The sequence below is a fragment of the Piliocolobus tephrosceles genome, chromosome 3 (assembly GCF_002776525.5).
Source record: "Piliocolobus tephrosceles isolate RC106 chromosome 3, ASM277652v3, whole genome shotgun sequence".
Lineage (NCBI taxonomy): Eukaryota > Metazoa > Chordata > Mammalia > Primates > Cercopithecidae > Piliocolobus > Piliocolobus tephrosceles.
In genome coordinates, this window is record NC_045436.1 from 146,136,845 (window position 1) to 146,151,619 (window position 14,775).

Here is a 14,775-nt window from a genome sequence, read left to right on the forward strand (position 1 = left end):
TACCATGAGGTATATTATTCCTAGCAAACAGATGAAGAAATGAAGTTGAAAAGTACATTAACTTGGCCCAAGTCACACAGATACTCAGTGACAGAGCCAGGACTGGTGTATCTGACTCCAATGCTGAGCTCTTTCTGTTGTAACACAAATAGGGAGCCATTCGAAATTTTAAGGCCAGGTGTGGTGGCTCATGTCTATAATCCTAACATTTTGGGAGGCTGAGGCAGGTAGATCGCTTGAGATCAGGAGTTCAAGACCAGCCTGGGCAACATGGAAAAACCTTATCTCTACAAAAATTAGCCAGTGTGGATTCTGCTACTGAGGTAGCAGAATCGCTTCAGCCCAGGAGGTCAAGGCTACAGTGAGCCTCTAGTGAAAGTGATTAATTACTGCACTCTAGCCTGGGCGACTGAGTGAGGCCCTATCTCAAAAAAAAAAAAAAAGGAAACCAAAAAAAAAACAAAAAACAAAATTAGAATTTTTAAGCATTTGAAGTTTGAAATGAGGGGTTGTTTGTGTTTTGTCTTGCTGTTTTAAGAAAGGTAAGTCTGGAAACAGCACAGCAGAATAGGTAACAGCTCTGGTCTGGAGTCAGAACACCAACATTTAAATCTCTACTGCTGGCTATGACACTTTCAACAAGTTAACTTCCCTAAACCTCGATTTTCTCATTTGTAATATGGGGATAATAAAAGCACCTACCTCATAGGTTGTTGTGAGGATTAAATGAGATAATCCATGAAAAAGTGCTGTGCACAAGAACTGGCACCTAGTAAGCACCCAATTAATGTTCCCTTAAGAAGAAAAACAAAGAGGGATTGGAGGGGGCAAGCCTGGCAGAGACCAATTAGGAGATCATAGCAATACTACAAAGGACAGAAAACCTAAAAATGGAAGGAAAAAAAAAAGGTTGGGGGGGGCAGGGAGGGGGAAAAAAAAAGAAAGCAAACATAAGGAGTATTTCTATGAAAAAAATCTACATGACAGTAAAGTGACAGTAAAACCAGAAAAGATCAACTAAAAATTTAATGTGTATACAATGAAAAATTACACTAAGTAAAAGTAAATTAAAGACAAAGATGGATAGGTACTTATCACATAAAAAGAAAAGTCCTTATACAGATTGTTGGGAAAAATTAAAACTATGGTATAAAAAAAAATTTTTTCAATAAATGAACAATTTACACAAGATTACAAGAATAAACAACCATGTACAAAAATGTTCAACATTCCTCTTTATTAAAAAAACACAAATTAAGAAAAATGCAATTTTATTCCTATTAAAACCTTAAAACACAGGCCAGGTGTGGTGGCTCATGCCTGTAATCCTAGCACTTTGGGAGGTTGAGGCAGGTGAATGACCTGAGGTCAGGAGGTCAAGACCAGCTTGGCCAGCATGATGAAACCCCATCTCTACTAAAAATACAAAAAAAGAAAATTAGCTGGGCATGGTGGCAGACACCTGTTAATCCCAGCTACTTGTAGAGCCTGAGGCAGGAGAATCACCTGAACCCGGGAGGCCGAGGTTGCAGAGAGCTGAGATGGCACCACTGCACTCCAGCCTGGGCAGCAAGAGCGAAACTCCGTCTCAAAAAAAAAAAATCTTAAAACACTACTACTACACAATGTTGAAAAGGCTGAAGTGAAACCACTACACTTATGCAAGGCTGGTGGAATTACAAATCAGAACACCTCACTGGTAGGCAATTTGGGAGTATGCTTCCAAGAGCCAAAGCAGTTCTTACCCTGTGACGCAAGAAAATAAAATTTTGGAACTAAGAAAAAAAAGCCAAAAGAAAGAAAAATATATTTTTTACCAAGATGTTCTCTCCGCAATATTAATTATTCGTGAAAAATGGAGATATAATTAAACTATAGCACAACTCAGTAGACTATTAGAAACCCATTAAAAATATAGATTACAGCAACACAGACAAAATGCTTATGTTAATTTAAAAATACATAATACAAAATTCCACCACTCAAATCACAAATGCTTATGAACAAGGTCTATAGAAGATTCTGGAAAACAAAAATAAGTTGTTTTGTTATGGTATAGGATGATGTGGATTTCTTGTAATTCTTCATTGCTGTATTAGTTTATATGCAACAATTAAATTTGAAACACATCAAAGGAAAATGTTGAAGTAACTTACAAAATTCAATATACTATCATTTCTGAGCATCATGCACTGCTGACAACTGGTTTTCCGCATACATAACTGGATAAGATATGCTCACATCACAGACCACACAATGACTGAAACTGGAAGTTTTTAACACATTACCAAAACTTCCCAAATCCAGAATAATTTTATCTTATACTAATCATGGCTAGTAACAATACTAAGCATCAATATTTAATTACTCATCTAGCCAACTTATATAAACTCCCTTCTGTCTACATACTTGTAAACAAGGTATGACAAGTTATTAATAACCTACCATACTGAAGACTTTATCAAAAACAAAAAAATAAAACTCAATTGTCACCAAAAAAAAGTCCTATGAGGTGCATACTGTTATTTTTCTCCCTAACAGATTAGAAAACTGAGACTCAGAGAGATTAAGTGGCAGAGCTGGAAATCCAACCCAGGTTTCTTGACTCCAAAGTCAGTGTTTTGAAATTATACTACTCTGCTAGCCTCAACTCTTAATCGGCTCTTATTTTCATAATTATACTTACCTAGTTGCTTAATAGATATTTACTCAGTTCCGATTATGAGTCAGTTGCCATGTTATGGGCTGAAGATACAGGAGTAAAACAAAGTTTTTAAAACCTCTGTCTTTATGGAGCTTACATTCGAGGAGAGTGGTTCTCAACCAGGTACAATTTTGCCTCCCAGGGAACAAATGACAAGACATGGAGACATTTTTTTTTGTCACAACTGGGTGGTAAGGAGCTACTGGCAACTAGTGTGTATAGGCCGGGGATGCTGCTAAACCTATAATGCATAGGAGAGCCACTCAAAAGAAAGGATTATGTAGCCTAAAGTGTCAATAGTGCCAGTCTGTTCTAGAGTAAAGATGAAAGAGATAGAATATGATATCTATACAAATACCTTACATTTAGAACTGCACATTTCTTAAGAGCAGAAACTATGTTTTATTCTTCATATCCCAAATACCAACTCAAATACAAACCTTAGTAACTTGCCAACAGCAGATGATTAATAAATGATGAATAAAATAGAAATAAGACATTTTTCTATATTACTATTAATCATGGCATAGTACACAAAGTCTTCTTATAAGATGGACAGGGTTCAAACTAAACTTTTTCTCACCTTTGAAATCACATTCAGAAAGCATCAAATACACTACATCAGGATCCAGATCAGAAAACATCTCTGAGATACTGGTGAAGAGTTCTTCCTGATCAACTTTTGTCTCACCCATGGAAGGAAGAGTAGTGGTTGGCTCCTCACGACTAGCAACACTGGATACGATAACTTCCTTAGGGTTTGCAGTCTTCCGAAAAGGATTTCCCCCAAGATTTTTCCTTTTCCTTGGCATTCTGACTTCCAAAACTAAAATGTTTCCCTTTTCTTAGTTAAGATGTTTGATATTTAAGTCATAATTCAAACAAAATAGGGTTAAATATCTTGCACAATCCAGCAGTAAAAAGACCTAAAATAGAAAGCAATTAAAAACACTCAGACTATATATATTTCCATTTCTAAAATCGGAATGACATCTTTATTTAGCTCTAAGAAAGTACCACCAACTCTAACAACAGAGCTAAAAAGTAGTCAATTTCTCTCTCTCCAAAATATTCAGGTTTTGCCAGGATTGAACATGTTAAAAATTAAGATGTTAACAATATATATTTCAGAACAATGAATACACTGTTTCAATACATTTTTTCATTTTTAAAAACATGAAAGTCTTGATAAATATAATTAGAATGCGTATGAACACCTATACTCAGATGTCCAATAGGCACCGTACATTTAACATGTCCAAAACAGCTCCTCATCACCCCCTTCAAAACTGCTTTTCCCAGTCTTTCCCATCTCAGTTAGCGCAACTGTATCCTTCCAATGACTCAGGCCAAAATCTTGGAATAATCCTTGACTCCTCTCATCCCACATGCAACTGGTAAGCCAATTTTGTCAGTGTGACTCCCAAAACGTATCCAGAATACTATTATTCCTCACTGCCACCACCCTAGACTTAGCTACCACAGCCTCTTGCCTAAATTCCTTTAAGTCTCCTGTCTCTTGGTTTCCACCCTTGCCCCTTCAGTCTATTTAGCACCAAAGCCAGAGTGACTCAATTAAACCATAGGTTGGACAATGCCTTTCTTCTACTAAACTATCCACTAGCTCCCTAACTCGAGATAAAAGCTAGAGCCCTTAAAATGGCCCATAACCTGGACACTGGTCACCCCTGCACTGTCCTTTCCCTTAGCCACACTTAAGTCTTCTCGCTCTTCTTCAAACACACCAGCAATGTTCTCCCTTGGGAACCTTTCCACCTTGGTTCCCTCTACTGAACCACTTTTCTCCAACTATCTTCTTATCACCTTCTTATCATTATTCAAATGTTACCTTCTCAAGACCTCAGTATCTCAACACTATTTATCCCACTTTCCTACTTGAATTTTCTCCACAGGACTTATTGTTTTCTTACATAGCATATGTTTTATACACGTATTATATTTACCACCCATATTCCAATAAAGTGTAAGCTCCACAAGGGCAGGGACTCATATCTGGAATAGAACTACAGGCAGTCTACTTGTTTTCTCTGCTTGAATATATCTAATAAACATTTCAAATTTAACATATCCAAAACGAAATGTCTAATACATTTCCCAAAACCTGCTCTAATCATTGGGTCTGACACCTGTCATCTTTAACCCATATTCCAACCTCTTACCTGTTCTCCCTGTTTGCACCTTGTCCCCCTATAGTCTATTTTCAATATACCAGCCAGACTGAGCTTTATACAATGTAAAAAGGGTCTGATCTAAACCCCTACATGTTCTCCACATCACTCAGAGAAAAAGCTAAAGTTCTTACAACGGCCTATCTGTCTGTTAGCCTTTGATATACTCTTCCTCAAGATATCTGCACAGCTAACTCCTGTACTCCTGCAAATTTTTGTTCAAGTGTCACATTCAATGATTTCTCTCTTGATTATCCAACTGAAAACCATATACCCTGTTCCCTCTGCCCTAATCTCTCCTTTCCTGCTAACTATCCATTGCCCTTATCATCTTCTATTACATTATAAAATTTACCTTTTAATTAAATTTGTATCATAGCTCTCTCCACCTTCCGGAACTGCACTGTCAATATGGCAGCCACCGGCCACATGTTCCTATTTAAATTTAAATTAATTACAATTAAATAAAAGTACACTTATATATTAATATCAGATATAAATAGAATTCAGAGCAAAGAAAATTATCACAGACAAAGAAGGGCACTGTGTAATGATAAAGGATCAGGTCATCAAAAAGATATAGCAGGCTGGGCGCAGTGGCTCACAGCTGTAATCCCTGCACTCTGGGAGGCCAGGGTGGGTGGATTACCTGAGGTCAGGAGTTTGAGACCGGCCTGGTCAACATGGTGAAACCCTGTCTCTACTAAAATACAAACATTAGCCAGGCGTAGTGGCATGTGCCTGTAATCCCAGCTACTCAGGAGGCTGAAACAGGAGAACTGCTTGAACCCGGGAGGCAGAGGTTGCAGTGAGCCAAGATAGTGCCATTACACTCCAGCCTGGGCAATAAGAGCAAAACTCCATCTCAAAAAAAAAAAAGATACAGTAACCCTGGCCAGACTCAGGGGATCGCGCCTATAATCCCAGCACAGTGGACAATGGGCAGGAGGATCACTTGAGGTGAGGAGTTTGAGACCAACCTGGCCAAAATGGCAAAACTCTGTCTCTACTAAAAATACAAAAAGAACTAACCTGTAGTCTCGGCTATTCGAGAGACTAAAGCAGGAGAATCGCTCGAACCCAGGAGACAGAGGGTGCAGCAAGCCAAGATCATGCTACTGCACTCCAGCCTGGGAGACAAAGTGAGACTGTCTCAATTAAAAAAAAAAAAAGGCCAGGCATGTGGCTCATGCTTATAATCCCAGCACTTTTGGAGGTCGAGGTGGGCAGATCACCTAAAGTCAGGAGTTTGAGACCAGCCTGACCAACATGGAGAAACCCCGTCTCTACTAAAAATACAAAATTAGCCAGGCGTGGTGGCGCATGCCTGTAATCCCAGCTACTTGAGAGGCTGAGGCAGGAGAATCACTTGAACCCAGGAGGCGGAGGTTGTATTGAGCTGAGATCACACCATTGCACTACAGCCTGGGCAACAAGAGTGAAACTCCATGTCAAAAATAAATAAATAAATAAATACAAATAAAAAAGATATAGCAACCCTAAATATATATGCACTAAACAGAGCTACAAAATAAGTGAAGCTAAAACTGAACGGAGAAATAGACAAATTCACAATTATAGTTGGAGACTTCAACATTGCTCCATCAAGAGTAGACAGTAAATCGGCAAAGATATAGAACTCAACAACACCAATAATTAAGAATCTAATCTATACTTACAGAGCACTCCACCCAACAACAGCAGAATACACACTCTTTTCAAGTATTAACAGAACACATACCAAGATAGATCATATCCTAAGTTAAAACCAAACCACAACAAATTTAAAAGAATTGATATCACACAGGTATGTTTTCCAACTACAATGGAATCAAACTAGAAATCAGTAACATAAAAATTTCCAAGCAATATACATCTAAATAATACATGGGTCAATGATGAAGTCTCAAAGAAAATTTTAAAAATATAATAAATTGAATGCCAATGAAAATATACCATACCAAAATTTGTAGGCCAGGTGTGGTGGCTCACGCCTACAATCCCAGCACCATGGGAAGCTGAGGTGGGCAGACCACTCTGAGCTCAGGAGATCGAGACCATCCAGGGCAATATGGTGAAACCCCGTCTCTACTAAAAGTACAAAAATTAGCTGGGTGCGGTGGCTCACACCTGTAATTGCAGCTCTTTGGGAGGCCGAGGTGGGTGGATCACCTGAGGTCAGTTCAAGACCAGCCTGGCCAACATGATGAAATCCCGTCTCTACCAATAATACAAAAGTTAGCCAGGCGCGCTGGTGAGCACACTGAAGAAACAGAAACAGGAGAACCGTTTGAACCCAGGAAGCAGAGGTTACAGTGAGCCAAGATAGCGCCATTGCACTCCAGCCTGGGTGGTAAGAAACTCTGTCTCCAAAAGTAAATAAATAAATAATAAAAATAAAAATACAAAAATTAGCCGGGCAAGGTGGCACGCAACTATAATCCCAGCTACTCAGGAGGCTGAGGCAGGAGAATTGCTTCAACCCGGGAAGCAAAGGTTGCAGTGAGCTAAGATCGAGCCACTGCACTCCAGCCTGGGCAACAGGGTGAGACTCTGTCTCAAAAAAAAAAAAAAAAAAAAATTGTAGAACATGGCTAAAGCAGTGATAACAGGAAAATCTATAGCACTAAATGCATACATTAGAAAAGAAGTCTCAAATGAATAATCTAAGCCCCCACCATAAGAACCTAGAAAATGAAGGGCAAAATAAACTCAAACCCATCAGAAAGAAGAAAATAATAAAGAGTAGGCCGGGGCCAGACATGGTGGCTCAGACCTGTAATCCCAGCACTTTGGGAGGCTGAGGCGTGTGGATCACCTGAGGTCAGGAGTTTCAAACCAGCCTAGCCAACATGGTAAAACCCCTTCTCTACTAAAAATACAAAAATTAGCTGGGCATGGTGGCAGGCACCTGTAATCCTAGCTACTCGGGAGACCGAGGCAGGAGAATCACTTGAACCCAGGAGGCAGAGGTTGCAGTGAACTGAAATTGCACCATTGCATTCCAGCCTGGGTGACAAAAGTGAGACTCCATCTTGGAAAAAAAAAAAAAAAAAAAAAAAGCAGGCCAAGCACAGTGGCTCACACCTGTAATCCCAGCACTCTGAGAGGCCGACGTGGGTGGATCACCTGAGGTCAGGAGTTCGAGACCAACCTGCCCAATATGGTGAAACCCCATCTCTACTAAAAATACAAAAATTAGCCAGGCATGGTGGTGCACGCCAGTAGTCCCAGCTACTTGGGAGGCTGAGACAAGAGAATCGTTTGAACCCAGAAGATGGAGGTTGCAGTGAGCCAAGATTGTGTCACTGTACTCCAGCCTGAGCAACAGAGCAAGACTCTGTCTTAAAAAATAATAATAATAATAAAAATAATAATAAATAGCAGATAACAAATAAATTAGAAACAGAAAACAATGAGAAAATTCAATGAAATAAATTGTTGGTTTACCAAAATGATCAATAAAACTGAAAGACTAGCAAGACTGACAAAAAAGAAGACAGAAATTACCAATATCAGGAATGAAAAAGGGATATTACTATAGACTTTGCAGATATCAAAAGGCTAATAAAGTAAACTATGAACACACAAAAGTTTGACAATTTATATGAAACGGACCAATGTCTCAAAAAACACAAAGTATCACAACTCATCCAATAAGATATAGATAAAATCACTATAATTTATAAAGGAATTTAATTCATAATTAAAAAAAAAAATTTCCAGGGCCAAATAGCTTCAATGGAAAATTCTAACAAATATTTTTAGGAAAAAATAATACTAATCCTACATAATCTCTTCCAGAAAGTAAGAACACACTTCCAATCCATTTTATGATGGTAATATTATCCTGATACCAAAAAGAGACAAAGCCAGTACAAAAAAACTACAAACCAATACTCCTCATGACTACAGACACAAAAATCCTTAGCAAAATACTAGCAAATAAAATTCAGCAATATATATTTCATTTGTTTTTTTTTTTTATTTTTGACACAGGGTCTTGCTCTATCACCCAGGCTGCAGTACAGTGGATATCATTGTTTTTATATATTGCTGAATTTTGGCAGGGCATAGTAGTTCACACCTACAATCCCAGAACTTTAGGAGGCTGAGTTGGGAGGATTGCTTGAGCCCAGCAGTTCAGGACCAGCCTGGGCAACAGAGTGACACCTCAACTCTACAAAAAATTTTAAAATTAGCCAAGCATAGTGGTACGTACCTGTGCTCCCAGGTACTGGGGGGCAGAGTGAGGTAAAAGGATCACTTAGGCCCAGATGATTGAGGCTTCAGTAAGCCATGATCACACCACTACACTGCAGCCTGAGCAACAGCAACACCCTAAAAAAGAATTGTATACTATAATGAAATGGGGTTTATTACAGGAAGGCAAGGCTAGTTCCATATTCAAAAATCAGTATAATCCACCATCTTAATGGGTGAAAGAATCATATTAATCAATGCAGAAAATAATGACAAAATTCAATACCATTCATGGTAACTACCAGAAAAATAGGAACAAAAATATTCTCAACCTGATAAGAGGACCTACAAAAACCTACAGCTAACATTGTATTCGTAATGAAATACTAAACGCTTTCCTCCTAGCATCAGGAAAAAGGCAAGATGTCTGTTCTCACCAATTTTATTCAAAATAATGCTGAAGTTATAGCCCATGAAATAAGAAAAAGAAAACATACACAGATTAGGGAAGAAGAAGTAAGTGTCCCTATTTGCAGATAACATGGTTATCTGTGTATTATAGAAAATCCCAAGTAATCTACAAAATCTCCAACAAGAAAGTGAGTTTAACAAGGGTGCAAGATACAAGATAAACATATAAAAGCAACTGCATTTATACATACTAGCAAAAAATACATACTAGCAAAAAACACATGGACACTGAAATTAAAGAAACAATACCCTTCACAATTGCTAAAAAAAAAAAAAAAAACAGAAATACACTAAGTCCTCGCTTATTGTCATCAATAGGATTTTGTAAACTACAACTTTTTTTTTGAGACTGAGTCTCACTCTGTTGCCCAGGCTGGAGTGCAATGACGTGATCTTGGCTCACTGCAACCTCCACCTCCTGGGTTCAACGATTCTCCTGCCTCAGCCTCCTGAGTAGCTGGGTTTACAGGCACATGCCACCACACCCAGCTAATTTTTGTATTTTTAGTAGAGATGGGGTTTCACCATGTTGACCAGGCTGGTCTTGAACTCCTAACCTCAGGTAATCAGCCTGCCTCAGCCTCTCGAAGTGCTGAGATTACAGGCGTGAGTCACCACTCTTGGCTATAAACTACAACTTTAAGCAAAATAATACATAACCAATTTTTTTCCTTATCAACATAACAGAATGACATTGAACGAAAGTACTGTTCAAGGACCTGATATATGTAGTTTCACTTAAAATCAGTTTCCAAAAACCTATTGATGATGTTATGTGAGGACTTCCTATATTTCAGTACGTAGGTATAAATCTAAGAAAACAAGTACAAAACTTAATATGCTGAAAACTATGAAAGAAATGTTCAAAGACGGGAAGACAACACAGTAAATATGTCAATTCTTCCCCAAATTGATATACAAGTTTAAGAAAACGCCTACCAGGGCCGGGTGCAGTGGCTCACGCCTGTAATCCCAGCACTTTGGGAGGCCGAGGTGGGTGGATCACAAAGTCAGGAGATGGAGACCATCCTGGCTAACATGGTGAAACCCTGTCTCTACTAAAAATACAAACATTAGCTCAGCATGTTGGCAGGCGCCTGCAATTCCAGCTACTCGGGAGCTGAGGCAGGAGGATTGCTTGAATCCAGCAGGCAGAGGTTGCAGTGAGCTGAGATCAAGTCATTGCACTCCAGGCCTGGGTAATAAGAGCAAAATTCCATCTAAAAATAAAAAAACTCCTGGCCTAAAATATTCCTCCTGCCTCAGCCTCCCAAAGTGCTGAGATTACAGGTGTCAAGCAGCATACTTGGCTAGATTATACTTCTTTATACCAAGAACAATTAGAAAATAAAATTAAATCAAATGATCAGTTCTCAGTTCTTGTCTTGCTAGACCTATCAGCAGCATCTACACAGCTGATGAATCTCTCCCCCAAGAATCAGCTTTCTTCTCCTGAGGACATTGCCACTCTCAAGATTTTCGCATCTCTCAACTTGGAAACAATGGAGTGTTCCAGAGCTCAGTCCTAGGGCCTGTTCTTTTCCCTCTACAAAAAATTTAAAAATTAGCCAGGCATGGTGGCATGCCTGTAATTCCAGCGACTCTGTAAGCTGAGGGAGGAGGATCACTTGACACCAGAAGTTAGAGGCTGCACTGAGCTATGATTGTGCCACTGAACTCCAGCCTTGGTGACAGAGTGAGACCCCATCTCTTAAGAAAAACAATACAAAATAAATCCTATCAACATGCTAACAAATTTACATCTTCAGCCAGCAACTCTTCTCTGACTCTAGACCCACATCAAACTATTCACTGAACATCTCTACGTTGTGTATCTAAAAAACATCTCAGGCTGGGCGAGGTGACTCAGGCCTGTAATCCCAGCACTTTGGGTGGCTGAGGCGGGCAGATTGCCTGAGGTTAAGACCAGCCTCGTCAACATGGCGAAACCCCGTCTCTATTAAAAACATAAATTAGCTGGGTGCGGTGGCTCATGCTTGTAATCCCAGCACTTTGGGAGGCCGAGGCAGGTGGATCATGAGGTCAGAAGTTTGAGACCAGCCTGGCCAACACAGTGAAACCCCGTCTCTACTAAAAACATAAAAATTAGCTGGGCGTGGTGGTGGGTGCCTGTAATCCCAGCTACTCGGGAGGCTGAGGCAGGAGAATCGCTTGAACCTGAGAGGCAGAGGTGGCAGTGAGTTGAAATTGTACCACTGCATTCCAGCCTAGGCGACAGAGCAAGACTCCATCTCAAAAAAATAAAAAATAAAAAATAAAAAAACATAAAAATAAAAATAAAAAAGGCCGGGCGCTGTGGCTCACGCCTGTAATCCTGACACTTTACGAGTCCAAGGCAGGCAGATCACCTGAGGTTGGGAGTTCGAGATCAGCCTCACCAACATGAAGAAATCCCGTCTCTACAAAAAATATAAAATTAGCCGGGCATGGTGGCCCAGCTACTCAGGAGGCTGAGGCAGGAGAATCGCTGAAACCCGGGAGGCGGAGGTTGCAGTGAGCCAAGATCATGCCACTGCACTCCAGCCTGGTGACAGAGAGAGACTCTGTCTCAAAAAAATAAAAAAATAGGCCGAGCGCAGTGGCTCAAGCCTGTAATCCTAGCACTTTGGGAGGCCGAGACGGGCGGATCACGAGGTCAGGAGATCGAGACCATCCTGGCTAACCTGGTGAAACCCCGTCTCTACTAAAAAATACAAAAAAACTAGCCGGGCGAGGTGGCGGGCGCCTGTAGTCCCAGCTACTGGGGAGGCTGAGCCAGGATAATGGCATAAACCAGGGAGGCGGAGCTTGCAGTGAGCCAAGATCCGGCCACTGCACTCCAGCCTCGGCAACAGAGCGAGACTCCGTCTCAAAAAATAAATAAATAAATAAAAAATACAAAAATAAAAAAATAAAAATAAAAATAAATATAAAAATTAGCTGGGCATGGAGGCACATGTCTGTAATCCTAGCTACCTGCATGGCTGAGGCAGGAGAATTGCTTGAACCCGGGAGGCGGAGGTTGCAGTGAGCTGAAATCATGCCACTGCACTCCAGCCTGGCAACAGAGAGAGACTTTGTCTCAAAAAAAAAAAAAAAAAAAAAAAAAAAAGGCTGGGCGCGGTAGCTCACACCTGTAATCCCAGCACTTTGGGAGGCCGAGGCGGGTGGATCACCTGAGGTTGGGAGTTCGAGACCAGCCTGACCAACATGGAGAAACCCCATCTCTCCTAAAAATACAAAATTAGCCAGGTGTGGTGACGCATGCCTGTAATCCCAGGTACTCGGGAGGCTGAGGCAGGAGAACTGCTTGAACCCAGGAGGCAGAGGTTGCAGTGAGCCGAGATTGCGCCATTGCACTCCAGCCTAGGCAACAAGAGCAAAACTCCGTCTCAAAAAAAAAAAAAAATTAGCTGGGCGTGGAGGCGCATGCCTGTAATCCCAGCTATTTGTGAGGCTGAGCCAGGAGAATCGCTTGACCCCAGGAGAAGGAGGTTGCAGTTAGCTGAGATTGCGCCACTGCAAAAGACCAAGACTCCACCTCAGAGGAAAAAAAATAAAAAATCTCAAACCAGGCATGTCTAAAAGTGACCTGATTCTCCACTGCCACCCTGCCCTATCTACAGTAATTGCAATCTCAGCTAATGGCAATTTCTACTTGTTGAAGCCAAAAACTAATAGTCATTTCTGCCTATTCTTTCCCTCACACCTAATCACTCAGCAATTCCTACCAGTTGTATATTCAAAATAAGCCAGGCATGGTGGCTCACGCCTGTAATCCCAGCACTTTGGGAGGCCAAGGCAGATGGATTACCTGAGGTCAGGGGTTCAAGACCAGTCTGGGCAACATGGCGAAACCCTGTCTCTACTAAAAGTACAAAAATTAGTTGGGAGTGGTGGCACATGCCTGTAATCCCATCTACTCAGGAGGCTGAGGCAGAAGAACCCAGGAAGGGGAGGCTGCGGTGAGCTGAGATCATGCCACTGCACTCCAGTCTGGGTGACAGAATGAGACTCTGTCTAAATGAATGAATGAATAATAAATTCAAAATACATTTAAAATCATCACCTTCACCACTACCATCCATATCAAAGGTAATATCATGGATTAGTTTTAAGTGTGGGAGCTCCCAAATTTCTATTTATACCAGCTTTATTAAAATATAATATGCAAACCATAAAATTCACCATTTCAAAGTGTACAATTCAGTGATTTTCAGTACATTGAGTTGTACAACCATCACCACGAATTCCAGAACATTTCTATTATCTCAAGAAGAAACCCCGCAACCCATTAGCAACCATTCCCATTCCTCCCTCTCCTATCCCCTGGCAACCACGAATCTACTTTTGTCTCTACAGGTTTACCTATTCTAGGCATTTATATGAACAGAATTTTATAATATAAAACATGGCCTTTTGTGACTGGCTCCTTTCGCTTGGCATGTTTTCCAGGTTCATCCATGTTGTAGCCTGTATTGGTACTTCACTGATATTGCTAGGAAATATTGCATGGTACAGATATAACACATTTTATGTATACATGCATCAAGTGAGGGACATTTGGGTTGTTTCTACTTTTTGGCTATAGTGAATAATGTTGCTATGAACATTTGTATAAGAGTTTTGTGTGGACACGTTTTCATATCTCTTACGTATATATCTAAGAGTGGAATTGCTAGTTCATATGGTAACTCCATGTTTAACCTTTTGAGGAACTGCCAGATGGTTTTCCAAAGCAGCTGCACCAATTTCAGCTTCCATCAGCAATGTTGGTCAGGCTGGTCTCAAACTCCCAACCTCAGGTGATCCACCCACCTCGGCCTCCCAAAGTGATGGGATTACAGGAGTGAGCCACTGCACGCAGCCTTATTTTTGTATTTTTTAGGAGCGATGGGGTTTCGCTACATTGGCCAGGCTGGTCTTGAACTCCTGACCTCAGGTAATCCACCTGTCTCAGCCTCCCAAAATGCTGGGATTAAAGGCATGAGCCACTGTGCCCAGCCTGTTTTGGATAATATTTAACTGTAGTTTTTTGGTTTTGTTTTTTCTTTTTGAGACGGAGTCTCACACTGTCACCTGGGCTGGAGTACAATGGCACAATCTCGGCTCACTGCAACCTCCAGCTCCCGCGTTCAAGCAATCCTCCTGCCTCAGCCTCCCTAGTAGCAGGAATTACAGGCATGCAGCACCACGCCCTGCTAATGT

At 40.7% G+C, this 14,775-nt stretch overlaps 1 protein-coding gene across 9 annotated transcripts in view; it reads right to left on the minus strand.

Annotated features, from left to right (window-relative positions):
* Positions 1-14,775, minus strand: part of N4BP2 (NEDD4 binding protein 2) — a 104,332-nt gene that overhangs the window by 63,623 nt on the left and 25,934 nt on the right. For 6 of the 9 annotated variants that reach the window (XM_023224594.2, XM_023224595.2, XM_023224593.2 and 3 more), the window contains exon 3: positions 3,288-3,630. The exons of 1 other annotated variant lie outside the window; for it this stretch is intronic. In XM_023224594.2, coding sequence (XP_023080362.2) covers positions 3,288-3,516 — 229 coding nt within the window. In that variant the 5' untranslated portion in view covers positions 3,517-3,630. Of the gene's footprint in view, positions 1-702; positions 795-3,287; positions 3,631-5,248; positions 5,329-9,115; positions 9,235-14,775 lie in introns of all 9 variants that reach the window. 2 more of the 9 variants (XM_023224592.3, XM_023224596.3) reach the window with 2 other exon arrangements.